This window comes from Nanorana parkeri, unplaced genomic scaffold, assembly GCF_000935625.1.
Source record: "Nanorana parkeri isolate BGI_ZX_2015 unplaced genomic scaffold, ASM93562v1 scaffold635, whole genome shotgun sequence".
Lineage (NCBI taxonomy): Eukaryota > Metazoa > Chordata > Amphibia > Anura > Dicroglossidae > Nanorana > Nanorana parkeri.
Genome location: NW_017306903.1, coordinates 599,206 through 621,791, shown reverse-complemented (window position 1 = coordinate 621,791; position 22,586 = coordinate 599,206). Strand labels below are relative to the sequence as shown.

The following is a 22,586-nucleotide window of genomic DNA, read 5'->3' as shown; positions in this document are numbered from 1 at the left end:
CAGAACACACTGGTGATAGACACACCCCGTATCAGGAAACAGACTCGACACTTCAGTAATAAGGATGATGATATGGTAGAATTTTCAGATCTAGAAAGTGATGATGATGACCGTCCACGAGCTCGACGACATGATCGCAAAAATGGTTATGGTCGTACAGACTGCTTCAGAGTAGAGAAGCACCTTCTTGTCTATGGGTGAGAAACTACTTCTGTCCCTCATCTACATCTTAGAGGAGCTGTGTACTTGCATTGGTTTTCTGCAGAAGTGTTTTTTCTCAAAATGTTAATAAATAATACTGTTAACTTGTCCAATATTTATTAGATGGGGTCGGTGGCGTGACATATTAAACCATGGCCGCTTCAAACGAGGTATGACAGAACGGGATGTGGAGAAAATCTGCAGAGCCATCTTAGTTTATTGTCTATTGCACTATCGGGGCGATGAGAACATTAAAAGCTTTATTTGGGACCTGATCAGTCCTGCAGAGAATGGCAAAACCAAGCAGCTGCAAAACCACTCAGGTAATTCAAGTTCCACTAGTCCAATGACCGATTTCACATAATGCTGCTTGTTCGAAAACCTAGAAATAGGGCAGTTAATGTACATTGTCATTATTTACACCCTCAGGTCTTTCTATTCCTGTACCTCGTGGACGCAAGGGCAAAAAAGTAAAGTCTCAGAGCAGCTTTGATATACACAAAGCAGACTGGATTCGTAAATACAACCCTGACACTCTGTTTCAAGATGAGGGTTACAAGAAGCATTTAAAGCACCAATGCAACAAGTAAGAAGATATAATTGTTTCTAGCTGCTAAAACTAAAATGTGATAATCCTGAAATTATCCTTAAACCGAGATCTCAGCATTTTTTCATCTGGTCCAGAGGTCATTTATCCAACCTGGATATTTAGTGTTGAGTGCCCATTGGCAATCCTCTTCTTGCCTATTAAGCACTAATATCAAATGCTGACTTATCTTTGTTTACCTGTGCATTACTAGTCCTTCGAGCCAACACCAGGCTTCCGAGGGTCATGACCGGATCGTTTGCACTCCCTATATGGAAAAATAAATGCACAGTATTGCTTAAAGTTGACGTAATCTGATTTGATACTTGCACATTATGGGACACTTAATGTGAGCCCTTCTCCAGTGGTGTTGGATTGATCTTCAGTCCTTAGCAGCATCCCCCACCACCGTCATCTTTGCTGCTGAGACTCTCTTCAGCCTTTGGGTGGCCACTGATGATGGAACACTCGTGTGTGCGCGCAGTGTGCTCAATTGGGTTTATTGTGTACACAGTATGGCACATGTGCTGCCGGAGGTGGGAGGAATAATTTTGTTGTTGGCAGAAGACTGTGCATGTCTCTCTTGCCGACAATCCCTACCTCCCAGCAATTTTTTTTTTCTTTCAACTTTTCTTCTGCTTTAAAGCTAATCTCCAGGTAGATACAAGAGGGAAAAAATATTGAGGCTCTGTTTTCATCATTAAATGTATTCTTTGTTTAAATGCTACTAGGCTAAGGCTGGCGATACACTGTTAGAATTTCAGATTCACAGGAATCGCCTGAAGCTCTTGCATTGTGTGGATCTGCCACTCGATCAACTTTTTGTAGAAGGAGACGCATCACCCAAACATTTTTGGCCGTGAAGTGCCTGCAGCCAACAGCTGCAATCACTGTTCGTGTATTCTGACAGCGGCAGACACAGCTCTCAGAAATCAATAGCCACAGCGTGCAATTTATCCATCCATGCTGTGTAGCGTGAATGAAGGGATCTGTTAGATTTATTTAGTTCAGCCTGGAGGATGAATAAAAATGTATCTTTTGTGGTATGGCCAGCTTAAGTACCTGAATCTGATTAGTTATCCACAACCTCTTGCAATCTCCTATGCTTAGCACTAAAGGTGCCCATATACCTTACAATTATCTGCAGATTTTCTGTGGTCAGATGGAAAAAGTGTAACAGATTGGCCCAGGTGGAGATTACTCCATCCACACAGTTAAGTATAGATGGAGGAATCTGTTGCACCTTTTCCATCTGACCACAGAAAATCTGCAGATAATTGTAAGGTGTATGGCCTGCTTCAGACTGAGACAGGGAGGAGTAGTGCTGGAAGTAAGGCAGGTGCATTGCACATATGTTGACAAGGAACCTGCTGTTGGGAGGAGAGAACGGGGAAGTTTCTTAAAGGAGAACTATGAGGTGAGTGCTTTTCACTCACCTCATAGTTCTAGCCGACCTGTGACAATGAGACTGTCACAGGTCGGCTCAGTAGATCGGGAGGTGAGGGAACACATACCGGCGTTCGCTCACCTCTCGATCCTGTCATGGCTCTCTGCCGTGACAGGGGAGGGGCTGGATTCCCCGCTCCGATCCGCCAGCGCTGACAGGCGGAATGGACGGGGGAGGGGGCAGATACAGCTGGCTCTGCCTCTAGATAGAGCCAGCTGTCACTCACGCAGCTCGCGGTATACTGAGCCTAGGGTAACGGGAGGACGCTAGTTTGTGTCCTCCCGTTACCCTAAGGAGAACTATGGGAAAAAGCCTTAACCCCATACTTCTCCTTTTTAATAAGCCTTCTGTTCTGTACAGTTGAGGGTGGAGAGAGGACACTCTGAGTTCCTTAACTGTAAGTGGTGTCTTCCACCTGACTTTGCTTTGTGACAGGGCGGTGTATGTATCCATCCATTCTCAGGAATAGAAGGACATAAATAAAAATTATTTGGCAGGTAAAACCTCAACCCAGATCTATTTTAACTTGAGTAGCTGTTTGCCTGGAGTTCTTTTTTTGGCGATTGCATTATATAACTCCTGTATATTACCAAGTTATGTAGACTACTAATTGCATACTTTATTTAAATGTCCTTTTTATTATTTTTCTTGAGTTAATCACCTATAACTTGTGTATGTTTGCATACACGCTTCGAATAACGTGTGAAAAAAATGATTTACAGCTTTCTTTTAATTTTTGCCCCACAGGGTTCTGCTGCGGGTACGGATGTTATATTATCTCCGGCAGGAAGTGATTGGAAGCCATGCAATGAAGGTGCTTGGAGGAGTTGATGCCAGGTACATTCACTTTTTCAATAAACTTGTGTGTTACGGTTTGCTTTCCTCCTTCAGTCTTAAAGATCGTTTAACACAATGCAGGTGTTGTACTTTTTTCGAAGAAAGCAGGCTAACGAATATCTGCCTTAGCATTTATGTAGTATTTCCCATTGGAATGCAAATTGCCCACTGTGTGTACTGACTCTCTTTTTTCACTTTCATATATCCCTTTTATAGTTTCTGCTTTTTTCCCCATATGCTCACCTAAAGTACACTTTATTTCTACACCATTTCATAACCTATCGAGCATTAATGGCATATTGCAATAAACAGTGGTGTGACATAAAATATTTCAACCAGTTAGAAACTTCTAATAGCCGGCCTACTTTAAGCTACTAAAAGCTAATATGAATAGTTATTAAAGGTAGGCACACTGGTGTTTTGCACCCATCAATAATGCTATCAGTAGTAGAACTGTATTCGCCAACATAAAAATTCCCGATACTTTATGGAATTGGCTCTTTGTTCTTTTGTAGGTGTTGTGGGGCATCCCACACCATAACATTTGTAAATTGTTGGGCTGTGTACTTTTTCTTTGCTATAGTTTCCTTTTTGTGTTAATTCATGAACTCTTATCACAGGGAGATTGACTTATGGGTCCCACAAGTTGATCAAGCAGACTTACCAGCTCTTTGGTGGGACAGAGAGGCGGACAAGTCTTTACTTATTGGAGTCTTTAAACATGGTGAGTTATAACAATACCTGGATTTTTATAATTCAAGCATTTCAGGAAAGCTAAGCCTTTTAAAATCGTATTATACCATTAGAGGCTTTTCATAAAAGAGAACATAAAGGCCTTTGTTTTTTTTGTCAATTGCCATTGCCAGAGGAGTTCCACAATATATACAAGTATCATTGGTCATTTCTGTACATATATTTCAAATCCAAAGTAGGTATAGAGGCACTCGCGTGCAGCACATATAAGTCGAAGCATCACCATTTTATTGTCAATGTTTTGATGGAACCCAGTCCACCTTTCTCAGGACACTAAAACACAATGGTGAACAGTTTAATAAGCCCAAAACCCCACCCACCAACATGATGACATCACACAGTGCAGTGCAAAGGTAAAAAGACACATACTGGGTCTAGGTCAAAAAGAAAGCGCAAAAAGAACAAATAATTATAACCCTTGAAAAATCAAGATTCTGCTAACATGGATCGATACAAAAGAAACTAATACATAAAAAAATAACAAATGCAAAAAAAACAGGTCAAACTTGTGACACTGACCAAATGGGCCAGAAAGTTGAGCAGAAAAGAGAATAGGTGGTTTGCCATGCCCCCCCCCCGCCCGCTGGGCGAATCACAATGGAGGAGTCAGAGAACAGGGACTTGATGGCATCCTTCTCTACCCAGGTGAGGTTGTTTCTAAAAGCCTGCTTAATGGATTCCTGGTTTCATGATCTACTGCCCAGCAAGATGTCCTCAGGGCCGGGCTACCTCAGAAGCCTCTGTAGTACTATGTGGCTGAAATGGGGTAAGAGACATTCTAGGTGGAGATTCTTTAAAATATCTCTTGGAAAGCCATTTCCCTTTCAAACTTGTATAGGTCAATTTGAAAATCTAATTCCTTGAACTTGTTAGTGAGCAAAAACGAAAATAAAATCCTTTATTTAATAGGCCATGTTCAGCAGAAGTAAGGTGATGCTTCTATGTAGAAATATGCTGATTAGATATATTATTTTTATTATTATTGTCTTCCTCACCTTTTGTAATAATAATAATACATTTCTTTATAAAGATGTGCAGTAACCCTGGTAACTTTTCCTGCAGGGTATGAGAAGTACAATACTATGCGTGCAGATCCTTGTCTTTGCTTCCTAGAGAAGGTGGGTGGGCCAGATGAGCAGGCAATTGCTGCAGAGCACCATGCACAGGATTATGTGGAGCTGCCAGAGGGGTGAGTGCTGTTTGGACAACTGACATGTTTGTAAACTTTTTATTCTGCTGCCGTGAAGTGTTGCTATCCTAACACTAATGCAACAGCAAGGGTCTATGCTGGGGGCAACATGAGTTTAACTAATTTCTCATGCAGTGAGTCCTGAGGCTGATCTATTTCTGTATTGCATGACATGCTGGATGGCTAGAGATTGTGATAATGGGATTTTTAAATATTCAATATTTACTGATATTTGCAAAAGGTTATACATACAAACACACATAATATACACCGTCAGGTCAATGTGCCGTTAGGTACTCGCATCACTAATAATTCAGCCTAAAGTTGTAAAAGGCTATTTGCAGCTGAACCTAGACGGCTACCGGACAAGAAACACATATACCAGGTAAGGAAGAGGGTAAAGAAATTGGAAGAGGGTAAAGGATAGCCAAAGAACAGAAAGGAGGGGTTGACAAAGAGGAGGAAGGAGGGATAGAGTGATAATAGAGTGATAATGGGATTTTAAATACTTTATACTTTGATTTTTTTCAGCGGAGATTTTGATAGGGATGTTGAAGATCCTGAGTATAAACCACTCCATGTACAGAAAGATGCGGAGGAGGAGGTGAGACTGACTACCTATTTATAATAACATATTGCTGAAAGAAAATTTTGTCCTGGTATTTACTGTGTAACATCATACTGTTCTAGATGGACCCACTTATGATGGATGAGGAAATATCTGTGGTGGATGGTGATGAAGGTGAGTTGAGAATGCACGAAAGATTAATGGGTTTAAGTTTGTCCACATTTTTTTTTTTTTTTCCGGTTACTAAAAACTGTAATACATATTGTACAATACGAAGTGTTCTTAAGTATCCAGCTTCAGTTTGCATGTGGAAAATAGAAGAAAACTTGTCCTTTACATGGACTGACTACCAAGATGTCTGCCTCTACGGAAGGGTTAACTGCAGTGAGATCACAGGCAATATGGTGGCTGGTACCTTCTCCTCTGCCTTCTTGTATTTTGGCCACAGCTTCAAGAGTTCAGTTCCTCTTTTACAGTAGAAGCGATTCTGGTGACTTAGCTGCCGCCAGATCGCATCTCCGGGCCGGTAAACGGGCTCCGCTACCCCTCCTACCTGCCCGGGACCGGCTTCTCTGGTGTCGGGGGGGGGGGGGAGAAGCTGGGGAGGAGATTGGCGAACGTCCATTCACCGATCTCCTCCCCGTACTATAGGAGCGATGCAGATTACATCACTTCCGGTCCCACAGCTGTCAGTGCTGGGCTCCTGAAGCTATTGAAGTGCGATCTGAACATAGTAAAACTCCCTGTGGAATAGCAATTAAAGACGAGCATGCTCGTCTTCACGTAAACGCGTCGGGTGCGCCTATGTATGAAAACGACGATCGTGCTACATACTTTGGGTATTACCGCGCACGCTGGAGTGAGAGCATTAATGCTAGGGCCAATATTTATGCGCATCTCTAAACTTATGACCTGTGGGGGCTTTTAAAGTGTCGTGTATGGACTTTTTGGGGAACTGAATTTTGTCAAAGTTTTCACAGACGCACACAATTTTGTACCTGAGCATGTTGGGTATCTAGTTGCTTGTTGTAACCTCATCTTTTATATTTTATTTTCCAAAAATTGTTATTTTATTGTGTTTTGGGGCATTTAAGTGCATTTTGTTACTAAATTTGGGGGTTTGATAAGGAGTTGTGCTAATATCATGCAACATAAAAATTTGCAACTGCTACCATTTTATTCTATAGGGTCTTGGCTGTCAGAAAATATAATGTTTGGGGGTTTTAATTAATTTTCAGGCCTAAAAGGTGGATTATAATATGTAAACAAAAAAAATGAAATAAGGCCTCGTTCATGAATGGGTTAATGTAACAAAAAATAACTTATCCCAGTCAGCATCAGCTATAGGGTTGCTCAATTCCCTTGGTTAACGGCATGGTTGTTGAAGTCTAGTTCTCTAAGGTCCAGGGACATCTTGGAGTCTGTGATTTCTAGAAATCCACTTCCTGCAAGGTCTTTGATTAGACGTGGACAACATGTTGGTGTGAGTCTTCAGGCTTTCACCCCAGGAGCTTAGTCTGGATGAGCGATTGGCTCTCAGCACTCAATGAACGATCTAAATCACCAGCACTCCGTAAATGAAATTCAAAAAAAGTCCATTTATTTGGACTAAACGTCACACATCGCATAATCCAACGTTTCTGGACCACGCAGGATACCTTCATCAGGGCAGAGATGGCTCTCAGCACTGTCAAGGGTCAGGTGCCTGTCCTTTCCGTTGTGTTTCAGAAACCATTGGCCTCTTACTCTTTAAGGTGTCTGTAAAAAAAAAAAATGTAATTGACCCACAACTATTCTACTGTATATGCCTTTTAATATCAGTGACTTGAAGCAATGCCATGAGGTTTCAGCCAAAATATGTAACTGCTTCTTACATTCTTTAGAAGAGCACGGGTTTCAAATGATTATGTCAGCAGTCTAAACTATGTGTAGTAATTCCATAGTGGATAAGTCATTGTCATTCTACTTTTTGCAGCAACACCTGTGCCTAGTGGCATGTTATGGCCGCCTGGATCTGCACTAACTGCCCGCCTTCGCCGGCTTATCACTGCGTACCAGCGCAGCTATAAGCGAGAACTGCTGAAGATTGAAGCTGCTGAACGAGGTGACAAGCGAAAGAAACGCTGCGAGGCAGCTTTCAAACTTAAGGAAATTGCACTTCGGGAAAAACAGCAGAGGTGATAATTCTATACAAGAGTCATTGTCGTCCTTTGTTAAACATATTTTTACCATCCTCCTTTTTAATTTCATTTTGTTGCATGTTGTTTTTGTCTCTAACAGGTGGACACGCCGAGAGGTTTGTGACTTTTTCCGTGTTCTTTCCAGCTTTGGGGTTGAGTATGATCCTGACACACAGCTTTATGACTGGCACAGATTCCGTAGTCTGGCTAGGCTGGATAAGAAAACCGATGAGTCACTACTTAAATATTTTTATGGTTTTGTGGCAATGTGTCGGCAAGTGTGTCGTTTACCACCAGTCGCAGGAGATGGTGAGTAATGCGAGATGGGCTTTTGACTTTTTTTTTTATCTTTTGAATTGCCTAAATGCCCTGTTGTTGTTTTTGTTTTCATGTATGGTTTTTTTTTTTTTGTCTACATACAGAGTCTCCAGATCCATCCTTGTTCATTGAACCTATTTCAGAGGAACGAGCATCAAGAGCTTTGTTCCGCCTTGACCTCCTGCGTAGGGTGCGTGAGCAGGTCCTGTGTCATCCTTTGCTTCCTGCACGTTTGTCTTTGTGTCGGCCGGACCCCGAATTACCTGAGTGGTGGGAGAGTGGCCGTCATGATAGGGAGCTTCTTGAAGGGGCAGCTCGATATGGACTAAGCCGCACAGACCTTACACTTCTGCCTGACCCTTCATTTTCTTTCCTAAGATGTCGACTCAGCTATCTCCAATCTAGGGGCATGTCTAATCCCTCCCGCCCATCCACTCCCTCCACTGTACCACCTTTAGCTACCACAGAACTTCAAGCCCCTCATATTCTTTCACTCTCTTCATCTGTCAGTTCCTCTCCAGCTCCACGACGGTCTTCTTGCTCCTCATCGTCCTCTTCATCCAACCTCGATGATTCTTCTGATGAGAGCAATGGGAGCAAAGCAGCTAATCGAAATGGTGAGCATTTTAAATGATTTCTAATTTAGTATTTCTTCTCTTTCAGCAGTTGGGGAAGACGGTTATTGGGTAATTTTAGAACCACTAGAAGGCAAGATAGTGATTCAGGGCTTTTTTCCACAGTGTCATGCACCAGAGCATTTAATTTGTAATTTTGGTTTTAATAATTGTAGATTAATTAGTTGGAATTAGGTTTGGCAAATGCTGGGGTCAGGAATCCAGTGGGTTTTTTTTTAAACTAACTTGACAAATTTAGCTTTTTGTCAGTATTGATTTTTCGTATTATGTTAATTTTATAGACCACTCTGCTTATACTTTTCTTAGCAGGTTTACCACACACTCGGTTATTTGGTGAGGAAAATCGATTGTCCGTCACAGACTCTCCAGCAGACCTGAAATCAGAGGACAGTGCTCAAGCAGTCCTGGAAAATCCACAGAGTGCAGACTGGCCGAAGGTAAGTCACAAACCACAAATATTTTTCTTAGAAAGCATAAAGCTGTCTTTGTCAACTAAGTATAGTGATGGTTACAACAACCTGCTAAAAGTATCCAAAATTTTATAGGATCGGGTTCTGATCTGCCGAATTGAGCAAGTCTGCAATGCAGTGTTAACTGGCAAATGGGGCTTACCAAGAAGAATTTTAGATCCACCAAGTGACAGCCCTGACAGCATGTCGCCAACCCCTGAGGAACAAAGCCCTGCCACCTTCACACACAGACCTTCACACAGAGCCCATGATCCAAAGGAATTTACAGTCCAAATCAGAAGTGTAAGTCTTTTAGTATTTTGTATTTTGTTTTTTGTTTTAATACCTTCTCAATTTAATGTGAAGAAAACATAAAAAAATGGCGCACAGATAAGTTAGATCTGTGCACTGCTTTTTTATGTTTTCTTTACAGGGCTGTTACATGGATGCTTCCCTATCCAACTAACTATGCTGCAGGATCGGTGCCTACATCTTCTCTGGATTAACCACCAGTATAACTGGAGCTCCTTCGACACTATCAATACAAAATTGTTGGGTTTTTTTTTGTTTTAGTTTTTTAAATCTATGCATAGATGTACTGCATTAGTCCACCCCACTTCATATTTTGGTTACACATTGTTGATATTGAAATGTCGGGTAGCAGCAGCCAGTAGGCTGAATTAACACTGTATGCTTGTACTTTTATTTTTTTATAATATATAGTTTATATGCGTACAGCCTAAATAAAGCTGAAAGTTACAGAGCATGGCTTTGTTCTAATTTTTATTTTAGCTGAATTTAGCTCCAGATTACAGGACTGTGTGCATAGGCCCATAGCATATCCTACAGCTGTGTTCAGATCTGTAGAAAAAAAAAAATACACATTAAGGAGCCCTTACTAAATAGCACACTGAGGTCACTTTTTGCGTAGAATTTGTGTTTTATCAATGTAAAAGGCCAACGTACTAGATGATGCTGTGAGGTCCTATTCTTCAAATCTTATGGTCTCATTGATTTATCATGTTATCCTTTTAATTATTATTATATAGGATTTATTGTACAGGATTTATATAGCGCCAACAATTTGCTCAGTGCTTTACAAAATAGTGGAGACAATACAGTTACAATACAATTTACAATTCAATACAGTTTCAGAGCAATAGGGTTGGGAGGGCCCTGCTCGTGAGAGCTTACAATCTAGTAGGAGGGGCAAGTGATACAAAAGGTAATAATTGTTTGGATTAGGTTATTGGAGGAAGTAAAAGCCAGTTATGTTGAGATGAGATAGGCTTCCCTGAAGAGATGGGTTTTTAAGGATCGCCTAAAGGTGGGCAGCGTAGGAGATAGGCGGACAGAATGGGGTAAGGAGTTCCAGAGGATGGGATACACTCTGGAGAAGTCCTGGAGGCGAGCATGGGAAGAGGTAATTAGAGAGCAGGAGGTCCTGAGAGGACGGTTTGGGTGATATTTTGAGATGAGATCAGTGATGTAGGTTGGGGCGGAGTTGTAGATGGCTTTGTATGTTGTTGTTAGTATTTTGAATTTTATTTGATGGGCAAATTTCAATGAAATGTAATATCCTCTGTTTGCTTTTTGTTGCAGGAGGAAGGACTAAAGATAAAATTTCAAAAACATAAACTTCTAGGTAACGGAGCAGTGGAATCGGTACAACATGTACATAAGAAGAAGAGTAAAAAGAAATTGGCCCAGGTGAGCCTGTTCACTGCTGAGGATCGTTTTTTTCAGATTACATTATTTATAAAACTGCAGTAAATGCTAGAAGTATACAGTTGCATTTGTAAAGTTCCATTTTACTCAGTCAGATGTGATGATCACTAGTTATGTGCCGTTAGTAGAATTGATTACTCTTTGTAGATCAACACATGTTCACCGTGTAATGAATACGGTTCACTGCACTAAACCCCAGTTTTATGCATTAGTGCACAATTGTTACCAGCTTTTCCTGTTATCATTTTGTTTATCATTGCAGGCCTCCCAGCGAGAGTGGTTGTTGGTGAAAGTCGCTGTATATAATAAGACTAGGGATGCACCAATACTGGGCATTTTCACGAGTACTCTGGAAAGTGCCCCGAAATGTAGCTCCGATATCTGCGTTTTACATTTTTTAATTGAAGCTGGTGCTGTAAACAGGCACTGCTGTTCACAGGAAGGCTGCCGAGGCACCCAGCAAGGTCCCGGCAGCCTGCCTGTATATAGTGGCGCAAGTTTACAGCGTCGGCCGCAAATCCTCCTTCCTGTGGAACCCCACACAGCCCACCTGAGGAGCTGCAGGAGTGTGCAAGACATTTGATCAGTGTAGTAATAACTGTCAAAACCTGAGGACCGTTTTAAAAGAATAAGGTTGTAGTAGTGTGTCTTCATGCGTTCATAATATTATAATTTAACTAATGGTGCTGTCCCTTTTTTTTAGATGGATTTAGATATGGATGCTCGAATTCCAGTTGTGAATCAGAGGGATGGCACTGTACTACTTGGGGAGGAAGCCCCTAGGCGCTGCCAACTACATGAGTGGTTGCACAGGCATCCTGACTTCATTGTGGATCCCCGTTTTCTAGCGGTATGATAAAATGAAACCTATGCTTCCTTTTTTTTATTTTTATTTAAACGTGCTAGAAAGTGTTGCAGGTTTGATGATCAGGGATGCATGGAAGTTAGCAACTTGTCATAAGCCAGTTGTAAATAAACGGATGGATAGCAAGCTCTTTGCACCTGTACCTGTACATCCTTCTTCTTTTTGCGCTCGCAGAATCCCGCAAAAGTTTTAAACAGCCGGGACCAGCTGTTCCATACAAGCGTTCGGGCAGCTCTGTAGCCACCCGATCACTTGTAAAAAAAGTCACTTGCCAAACAGTGTGCGCACCGCTTCTTGGCCCTCTATGTGATCTCAATCAAGTTAAGTGTAAAAAAATTAATTAAAGTCACATGTAAAAAACAAAAATGTTAAGGCCCCTGCGTGCATGCACGTATAAACCTCAATACGCGTTGGGTGCGCCTACGTCCGAAAACGACGATTACACCACACGTTACATATCACCGCGGACGTCGGAGTGTGAGCAGTAATTTTAGGGCCATTAATCGCTGATAGGACTAAACAGATGAATGGTAAAAGATTTTAAAGCGTTGCCTATGGTCAATTTTAGGTATGATAGTTTTTTGCGATTTTCCCAGGCGCGCACAATTTTAAAACTTGTTTGGTGCCCTATTTACCAGACGTGACCCCGTCTTTTATGTTTTACAAAAAATGTGGGAGGTAGAAAATGTTTTGATAACATAGGGAAAAGCTTTCTTCTTTTTTTTTTTTTTTTTCCAAAAATGTTAAGTACTTTTTTCATTTTATCGTAAAACATTAAAAACGCCAGTGGTGATTAAATACCACCAAAAGAAAGCTCTATCTGTCCCCAAAAAATGGTATAAAATTCATCTCAGTACAGCGTTGCATGATGGAATAAAATGTCAGTCAAAGTACTGCAGCGCTGAATACTGAAAAATGGCCTGGCCAGGAAGGGGGTTTAACACCCCGGTCATCAAGTGGCCAGGGCTTGTTTCCACCAGACCACACGTGTACCGCAATGTCCTGTGCCCTGAACCCAAGAGATCGCATACATAAAGTCTCCATGGCACTGCCCGCCCCAGAACGCAAGGAGTCTTTATATATGTGATCCCTTGCGGTCCGGGCACAGGACATTGCGGTAGATGCACAGCCTGGTGGAAACAAGCACTTAAAGAAGCTATACAGCATGTTGCTTAAATTCCATTCTTGGCTTAGTATCTTGGTAGTCTTGGTTTAGTCTCTAAGAAAACAAACCAACACCAACTGGTGAATACCAAAATATGGCCACAAAGGTTGTGATGGCACCTGGATATGAAAGAGTCAAATAGGACAGAATGCTTTAAGATGTGCTCTGTGTTAGAAGGCACTTGGTCATATGGCGTGTTTACTATTACAGGCTTAGTCCACTTTTTGGACTATGTTTTTTAAGTTGCACCCTATAGACGTTTTTTTTATTTAATTGAGCTCCTCCCACACAGCCACATCATCCATTTGCAGAGATCTTTGAATGAACATACAAGTCCCATCTCCAACCTAGGTAGAGGTACTTAGCAGAGAGGCTGGCAGCAGGGCATTTACATCACTGCAGTTGTAGTTCATTACTTCTTCCAATGCAAGAGTCTGTGCGTTACACCTGCAATGTACTTATCACGGTGGCAGTGCTTTGCAGCCCTGAATGCAAACATTTATTATAATGCATGTTTTTATTACTTTTTGGTGTATTTATTTTCATAAGAAAGACTGTGCTTTTAAAACCACATTTACCATTTGAGAAACCTGTCTAGATTTACTAGAAGAATAGCCGGAAACGTCTACAGTCTAAATGAGATTTCTTATCAAATATAAGTCCTGTTTATTAACTTTTCACAGTACATGGAGGACCGGAGGAAACGCAAGAAACACAAGAGTAAAAAATCCAAATCCTCTTCAGCAGCACTTGGTATTATAGGCACTATGCACACCTCCCACCATCACAATGGGAAAAAGGTGAGTTGTCTGGCCTGTATATAATTAAATGTATAATTTGACGATACATGATGGGAAACATTTTACAACTATGGCGCAAAAAATCCAGGAGCAGTAGGTCATGAGACCTGATTTTATTATTGGATCACAGCTTGGTTCATAAATTCCTACCTCTACTGATCAAAAGCAATACATCAGTTTTAAGTTATGAATATTGGTTTCTTGTGCCCTGAGGGACAGATGAATGCTTTTACATTCAGGTGATACTGCTGCCTAGAGGAGCTGGGGACATGGGCAAACAGAAAAAGCCAGCCCCATATAACCCCTCTTCTACCCAGCATGCCTCAGTTTTTTGCTAGTGACTTAGGAGATTGGACAGCTTTACTTCAGCACCACTGAAAAAAAAAATCTAATCTTTTTGAAATCCTTCCATTCTTGGTGACTTCAATATTTTTCTTCCTATGTTGCTGGTGTTTTACCTTCTGAGACTTTGAACAAGAGTCCTTGCTATATTGCTGCCTTTGCTGGTCTCTACATAGCAGTTTCCATGATCGGCAACTCCTCAGCACTGGCAGTGCTTTGACCCCACTGGACAGGAAATGGGGGGCTAACCTGCAATGTGACCTTCAGGCATTGGATTCTGCAATAAGATATGCAATACTCCTTAATTTTTTTTTATTGGTGACTGTTGCCACCCCTCAGTTGGACTACTTTTGGATCCCGACTATAATAGAATTCCTGTGTCCCTCAATGGATTACAATAAAAAAGATTTAACCGTACAAAACTCCTTTTGGTATCGCACCTTAAGTATGAACATACAAAAAAAAAGTAATAATATTGTTACCCTGAACCCTTGGGTGCAAATGATATGATTTATGATGTTAAATATTATCAGAGCAGTAGAAGCAGATACTATAATGTCAAAATGCAATACAATGAAAGGTTTGGAAACCATCTTAACATCATAAACCCTCTGGTAAATGAGCTGCCCGATTTGCATTAATCACCTGGTTCTGTTGGTTATATGTCATTCAGGGCTCACTTTCTTTGTGTCCTTTAACAAAACATGCAACATTACTATTCTCTAAATGTGAAAGGAGAACTATGAGGTGAGTGCTTTCCACTCACCTCATAGTTCTAGCCGACCTGTGACATGAGACTGTCACATGTCGGCTCAGTAGATCGGGAGGTGAGCGAACACATACCGGCTTTCAGCTGGCTCGGGTACAACTGCCTCTAGATCACGCAGCTGGGCGGATCCAGACATAATTGTCGGGATCCGCTTCAGCTGCGGCATCTCAGTATATCACGAGCAGCTCTTGGTATACTGCGGCGTCTCAATATACCGCGAGTTGTAGCTCGCGGTATACTGAGCTTAGGGTGACGGGAGGACGCTAGTTTGTGTCCTCCCGTTACCCTAAGGAGAACTATGGGGAAAAGCCTTAACCCCATAGTTCTCCTTTTTAACTTCCTATTATTAGTTTCAATGGTGCATGCATTTGAAGGGTGTAGATTTTATACTTGCATTAATCGATATATTTTTTTTTTCCCCGTATTCAGTCTTCACTCACAGAGAATACATTTGACGTTCAACACCTGCCCACAGCAGCCAAGAAGAGAAAGAAACGTCCTCCCTCCAAGCTTATATTGCCATCTGCACTGCATGGTGCTGGTGACACTTCTCATTCCTTCTCTCGGGACCCTAAGCCAGAACCCAGTGCTAATCCTCTGCGGGCCATGTATGGAGCAGCAGGAGAGGGAATTCTGCATCAGTCTGGACATTCTGGTCTGGCAATACCTCGTTATCACCCTCTGCACACATCTTCTGCAAGCAGAATTCAAGGACCTGCTTTTGGTGATGATTTATCGAGTTATGAGCCCCAACAGCAACACTTCTCTCTGCTTGATGACCCCATGATGCCAGCAAACTCTTCCTCCAGTGGCGATGAATTGGACAGACCTTGATAGGACCCTCCCCCTAGTGGGAATCGTGAACAACCCACAAAGATGCAGGGCCAAACCCTCTCTATAGAGACATTGTTCCGCCTTGTCACGAGTAGCCTGTTTTTTGTTTTTTTTTCTCTCCCACCCCTTTTCAGGACTCCATGGCTAATTCAATGTCTGCGTCCCAGGATCCTTTGCGGCAGGATACACGCAGGATCATAAAGGACAAATGAATGAGGCTTTGACTTTTTTTTTCTTTTTTTTTTTTAAATTAATATTATTAACTCTATTGCTGGAAGGGGCCTTGCACCACACTTTATTGCAAAACAGGTTCTGGAATATTATGAAGTCTTACAGTGCAATAAGGCACTTCAGGATCTGGGTGACAAGGTCCCTATTCCATTTGGGGTTCTCCACTATTCACCCAAACCTGATGTGCATCAATCCCATAGGTCACTGGTATAGGAATTACATGACTTGGATACGTTGCAGTAAGGTTACTGCAGCTTTACTATTCTGCACAGGGCATATGGAAATCTTTGCAAAGCAGAGTAAATCCTGTGCAAAATATGTATGAGGGAGGGAATGGGCACTTTTGTTTGTGTGTACATGTGGGACCGAACACTGAGGAGCAGAAGCTATGTTTTCTAGGGTGCAGGGGTACAAGGCTGGCAGCCTTCACGGGCCCTCCTCAGTCATATGTGAAATGAATAAACTCCTTGATTTAATATACTGAGTCTTTTCCGAAGCTGTGGAAATTGATCGTATTCTTTTTTTTTTTTTCTTTCTTAACCCTACTCTAGTTGTAATGCAGCATCCAAAAGGGAAAGTGTACTTCACTTTTGCAGCTAGATATAACAATTCTCCCACTATATGTTTAAGTGTTCCCATTCACACAGCATACCTAAAAATATATATATATATAATTACTTTTTAGATTTTTATTTGGAGCAGGATTATACACAGAACGGCACGGTATTCTGAGCAATTTCAAAGGGACTAAGAGGGACACAGTTATTTTCCCTTCCGTAACATACCCAATTTGGCTGCAGAAGTGGAAGTACACTTTAAGCTGGAATTTTGAACATCCTGGGGAATGGTGTAATTGTTTTATTTTTGTCTGTGTGCGCCCCAATGGGACAATTTTCCTCCTCAGTTCCTATCCTGGTGACTATGACCTGTGAAGAGGTGATCCACAGTTATGTGTTTGTCTAATAGTAACCCTCCTAGAGATGCCATGTTAACAGTAATAACTGTTCTCCCCCTTTCATTGCTCACATTCACCATAGTCGCCCTTAAACAGCGGAATGCTTTAGTGTAAGAGGGCGTTGGGTACATTGCTAACAGGGTTAGCATGGCACAAATTTCTAAAAATACAGTCCCCATTTTTTATTTAAATGATAGCAAAATTGTGAGTTTAGTAACATATTGGGCAGCTACCTTTTTAAAATTTGTTACAGAAGCAAGGAATGCCCTGTTCTTTCTTTCTTTCTATATATCTTGGCAGTTGAGTGTGAAGAGGGAGTTGTGTTCTCTCCTTCTGGAGTTGTTCCATAGAAATTAACGTTAGGGTTAACACAGGTAGCTGTCTCTGTGCAATCAGAAACCTTTTAGGACAGGTCAGGTTCACGTAAAGAAAAAGCTTCTAAACTGTCCCTAAAATTGTATAACCGGTGCCTGCACCTTACTAGTATGCCACAGAAGATTTAAAATCAGGAATGCTCTACTATGCAAAGTGTAACTTTGGAAGCAAAAACTGACAGTTGGCCCAAACCCTGCACTTTTGGTACTGGCTTCTAAATGTGGCGGGTGGTCTCACTGGCCCATTTTATGGTGCTGGAGAGAGTGGGGTCATTTCTCAAGTTGTCTTTTAAAAAAGGGAATGGAGACCCCCTCAAGCTATCTACAGAACACTCCAGGGGGAGAACATTTGTCATAAGGTTTTCTTTAAAATGAATCTGCAAACTGATTTAAGCAACACAACCAACTGTTCTGTACAGCAGACATACTTTGGTGCTCCGTCATATATAAACTGTGGATCCCTACTTCCTGATAATCCTTATTTTAAAAAATCCAAAGCTTCTGGGTATAAGGCAAGCCTGCATATTTTGCTCCCCACCGCCTCGAGCAGTACAATTGTCAGTGCCTCAGCGTATAACAGCCAAGTCTGTGCACTGTAAGCTGTGACCATTCCTGACTCTATCCAAAAGGAGTTCTACTTTAAAGTAGGGATGTTCTGATGACACTTTTTTCAAGACCAAGAACTTTCCCTCAGGTACTTGCCGATACCAATTACTGATACTTTTTCTTAAAGGGACGTGACATTTTTTCTAAAACAATATAGACTAATGATTTTAAGGCAGTTTCTTTAGAGTTATAAAGAACTGTAACTCAATTCATGATTATTCAGCAATGGAGAATGGCAACCAGCAATAGAGGAGTACAGATCCCATCAATTCATCATTATAAAGCAATTATACAGGGCTGCATGTGGGTGCCCGGCTCTCCAGGGCCCTGCTGGGGGGGGTGCCTGGCTCTCCAGGGCCCTGCTGGGTGGGGTGCCTGGCTCTCCAGGGCCCTGCTGGGTGGGGTGCCTGGCTTTTCAGTGCTCTGCCGGTGAGTGTTGTGCTTTCCAGGGCTCCGCGATTGAGTGCCTGGCTTTCCATGGCTGAACAGGTGGGTGCCGGGCTCCAGGGCTGTACAGGCAGTGTGGGGCTGTCCAGAGCTGTGCTTGTCTCTGCATGGAAGGAGGAGATGCAGTGCCAGACTAGCGCTGTCGAAGAAAGCTACAGCGAGGTCCCCAGCCTACTGCCTGAGGTCAAGAAACCTCAGGCAGCCGAACTTGTTTTAAAATAAAAAATTAAAGTGCCGGTATTGGCCTTTTTAGTATCGGGGTATTTTCACAAGTACTAGTATCGGTACCGGGACATCCTTACTTTAAAGTGTATTGAAACCCAAGAACAAAATTGCAACTACAGCTTACAAGTCCTTGGATGTGCTGGCTGCATTAGGTTTCATTTTTTTAGGCTTCCCCCCTAGCTGAGGATCAAAGCTGTGAGACAAGGTTGCTAAGTATAAACTTGTTCACGCTGGAAGTGAGAAAATTAAGAGGGGACATGATTTTGCTGTACAAATGGTTCAGTGGTGATGGAAACATCGGCACTATACTTTTTACTGTAAACTCCCTAACAAGGACTAGAGGTGGTGGAGAAAAGATTTATAAACAAAGGGTGTAAGGGCTTCTTTTCAGTTAGAGTGGTTACATTTTGGAACTCTCTGCCACAAGCAGTGATATCTGCTAAGAATATTGACTTGTTCAAAGATCAATTAGATACCGTCCTAAAGAGACCGTAACATACAGGGCAGTGGCGGAGCTAAGGAACAAAGGGCCCTGGTGCAATTTTTTTTTTTTTGGCCCCCCCCCCCCCCCCCCTTATTTTCACCTGGTGATCCTGCCAGTAACACACTTCCTGTCCATGGGTAAGAATGCTCACTAACTGTACTGTATTTATACAAACAACTCCCCCTCTCCTCCCCTCCTGTAACATGAGGAAAAGGTCTTCTCCAGTCCATGGAAGAGAACTGGGAACACTGAAATCTAGACATATTGGTACTATTCCTTTTAATTAACAAAAAACTTTAAACTATAGCCCTCACTTATTAAGGTTCACTTTGTAATGGTTCTGACTGCCTCAGTGGCCTGTAAGGGCTGTTTAAGTAGAAAAGCACAGAAGCAGCCAATGCAGTGTGGACAAGAAATCTGGGAAAGGTCTGGTTTTCGTAAGAAAGTTAAACTACATCAGAGAAGGGCACAGAAGAAGCTCTTCAGATAACTGGTATCTTTAAGGCCCCATTCACACCAGGGCGACAGCGTTTCAGTGCTTTTTTTTTGCATGTTTTTTGTACTTTTTTTTTTTTTTTCCCCAGTGTGTTTTACAGCCATTTTATGTTCATATGTAAGAGTGTTTGGCTCTGATCGGCGCATTTCCTTTGAAGTCTATAGTGCAAAACGAGTTGATAAACACAAAAGCTCATAGACTATTTTAAACAATTGGCATATTGTTATGCATGATTCAGCACGTTTGTGTGAACAGCCACCATAGGAATACATTTGGTTTTGATTTTCATGCTTTTACCGTGAACTGTGCCTTAGTGCGAATCTCAGACCTATCTCTTTACTCCCCTTCACCTGCAAACTCCTTGAACGCCTCATGTACAACCGCCTGAGCTTCCACCTCACTGATAACAATCTCATTGATTCCATATAGTCCGGCTTTCGCCCCCCAACACTTCAAAACAGCCCTCCTAAAACTCACTAATGACTTACTAATAGCTAAAAACAATGGCCAGTTCTCCATACTCTTGCTATTAGACCTTTCTGCTGTTTTTGACACAGTTGACCAACCACTGCTCCTCAAAAAAAAAAAACTCCACTCGCTTGGCCTAAAAGACTCTGCTCTCTCATGGTTCTCCTTCTACCTATCTAAGCACTCTTTTAGTATAACCTAAAAATCTACCTCTTCCTCTCCTCTTCCCCTTTCTGTTGGGGTCCCCCAAGACTCTGTCCTTGGATCCCTTCTTTATCTACACCTCATTTCTGGGTAAGTTGATCAACACACATGGCTTCCAATACCATCTCTATGCTGATGACTCTCAAATATATCTCTCCACTCCACAACTCACCTCCTCAGTCTCCTTTTACATATCACTAACTGACATATCAGTCTGGATGTCACAACACTTCTTCTAGCTCAATCTTTCAAAAACTGAGCTCATGGTATTCCCTCCCCCCGTGCACCTTCTCCCAACTTTTTGATCATGATTGATAACACAACTATCCAAACCCCCCCCCATGCCAAGGTGCTAGGTGTCATCCTTGACTCAGAACTCACCTTTCTTCACCACATCCAATTTCTATACACATCCTGCCGTCTTCACCTTTCTTAACATCTCCAAAATACGCCCCTTCCTCACCAATGAAACCACAAAGCTGCTCATCCAATCACTGGTTATCTATTGTCTCCACTATTGTAACTCCCTCCTCATTGGCCTACCACTACACAGGCTATCCCCCTTCAGTCTATCATGAATGCTGCTGCCAGACTTATCCACCTAACCAACCGCTCAGTGTCTGCAACTCCCCTCTGTCAATCCCTCCACTGGCTTCCAATAGCCCAAAGGATAAGATTCAAAATATTAACAACAAAGCCGTCCACAACCCCGCCCTCAGATATATCCAACCTCCTCTCAAAGTATTACCCTAATAGTCCCCTCCACTCCTCCCAAGACCTCCTGCTCTCTAGCACTCTCCCTCATCAACTCCTCCCATGCTCGCCTCCAGGACTTCTGTAGAGCCTCTCCCATTCTTTAGAAATCCTTACCCCAACCTGTCCGTCTTTCTCCTACTCTGACTGCCTTTCGGCGATTGCTAAAGACTAATTTCTTTATGGAAGTCTATACCACCTCAAACTAACCACTGAACTCTTTCTCAAACAATTCATCCCCACACATCTACCTCCTCATGTATCACTTGCCCCTCCCTCTTAGATTGTAAGCCCTCACGGGCAGGGCCCTCCTTACCATCTTGTCTTGAATTATATTGTAATTATGTCTTCCCTATATTGTAAAGCGCTGCGCAAACTGTTGGCGCGATATAAATCCTGCATAATAAGAATAGTGTCTGCTGTGAAGCACACCTTTTTGTTTTAACGTTCAGATCCCAACTGAATCTTTGCTTCAAATCAGCTAAATACATTCCTGGGGCATAAAAAAAATCTTCAGTGTCTTTTAAGTTTGCTTTCTTTCTAAGGGTGCCCATACACTGTACGATTATCCCACGGTTGTACGATAATTGAAAAGTGTATGGAAGGCGTGCAACCGTTTCTACTGTACGATTGCATGTCTTCTGTCGAACAAGCAGGCTGGAAAACGTGGCGTGCTTGTTCGACAACTGCCGAACGGGCCGCTGTGCGCACACTGCCCGTTCAGCATTGCAGTCATCGGAAGTCCGCCCCTCAGCGGGGCGGGCTTGCGATGATCGAAAGTACGATCTGCCTGTCCATGATGGGCAGATCGTACTTTTTTTAAATTACTTTACAACCATCGCAAGACAAAAGTCTTGCGATGGTTGTAAAGTAATTTTAAAAAAGTGCATTAAGGTGCCCACACACTGTACAACCCTCGCAAGACAAAAGTCTTGCGAGGGTTGTACAGTGTGTGGGCACCTTAAATCAGCCTGAGTAGAAAAACCTGTGGTCTGCCAGCAGCTGCAGAATGGGGCCTTTGATCACTGTGGGGAAGCAGTGATCTCAGTTCTACTGAGTCAGACCTATACCTCTGCAATCAGCAAAGCTCATGTTACTGCTAATTGGAGAGCTCCGGATTTGATTCGGCAGGGGGTGTGTCAGACTTCTGCAAAGAGATTACTGCTTCCATACTGAGAGCAAGGGTCTCACTCTTCAGCCGCTGGCAAGAGCAAGGTTTTCTATTCAGGCTGTGGCTGCTTTCTAAAGAAACAACATTTGCAAACCTTTTACTGTACTTTGATTTAAACTGAGAATTCAATTGGGCTTTAAATTGAACACTGAGTGCCAATAAACACTGCATTTGTGTTCATGTTGGCACTGCAAAACTGGTGCTGCTTAATCACTTGTGTGTATGGAGCCATTTGACTAAATATACCTTTTCAGCCCTAAGAGAAAAGCAATATGAATGTCCCTTTCTTTCTTGTCCGTTGAGGAACAAGGGAAGTCTTAATGTTCAGATTATGCTACCATGTACAGGAGGATTGGAAAGTGGCAAGAAAAACTGTAGGCTATCCTAGTGTAACCCCCTCCCACCAGAGGCGTAACTAGAAACCTCAAGGCCCCGATGCAAGAAACTATTAGGGCCCCACCACCACCAACAAAAAAAAAACCATGATATTGATACCGATTTTTTTT

At 42.2% G+C, this 22,586-nt stretch overlaps 1 protein-coding gene across 1 annotated transcript in view; it reads left to right on the top strand.

Moving 5' to 3' along the window:
- The window catches only part of CHD8 (chromodomain helicase DNA binding protein 8), a 56,305-nt gene extending 40,130 nt beyond the window's left edge, over window positions 1-16,175 (top strand). The window contains exons 22-38 of the mRNA XM_018563147.1: window positions 4-197; window positions 325-524; window positions 631-787; window positions 2,982-3,071; window positions 3,692-3,795; window positions 4,887-5,013; window positions 5,545-5,617; window positions 5,704-5,755; window positions 7,557-7,758; window positions 7,862-8,070; window positions 8,184-8,696; window positions 9,021-9,151; window positions 9,260-9,466; window positions 10,766-10,873; window positions 11,595-11,741; window positions 13,605-13,721; window positions 15,262-16,175. Of these exons, the coding sequence (XP_018418649.1) occupies window positions 4-197; window positions 325-524; window positions 631-787; window positions 2,982-3,071; window positions 3,692-3,795; window positions 4,887-5,013; window positions 5,545-5,617; window positions 5,704-5,755; window positions 7,557-7,758; window positions 7,862-8,070; window positions 8,184-8,696; window positions 9,021-9,151; window positions 9,260-9,466; window positions 10,766-10,873; window positions 11,595-11,741; window positions 13,605-13,721; window positions 15,262-15,666 (3,036 nt within the window). The 3' untranslated portion in view covers window positions 15,667-16,175. The remainder of the gene's footprint in view (window positions 1-3; window positions 198-324; window positions 525-630; window positions 788-2,981; window positions 3,072-3,691; window positions 3,796-4,886; window positions 5,014-5,544; window positions 5,618-5,703; window positions 5,756-7,556; window positions 7,759-7,861; window positions 8,071-8,183; window positions 8,697-9,020; window positions 9,152-9,259; window positions 9,467-10,765; window positions 10,874-11,594; window positions 11,742-13,604; window positions 13,722-15,261) is intronic.
- Window positions 16,176-22,586: the final 6,411 nt, after the last annotated feature.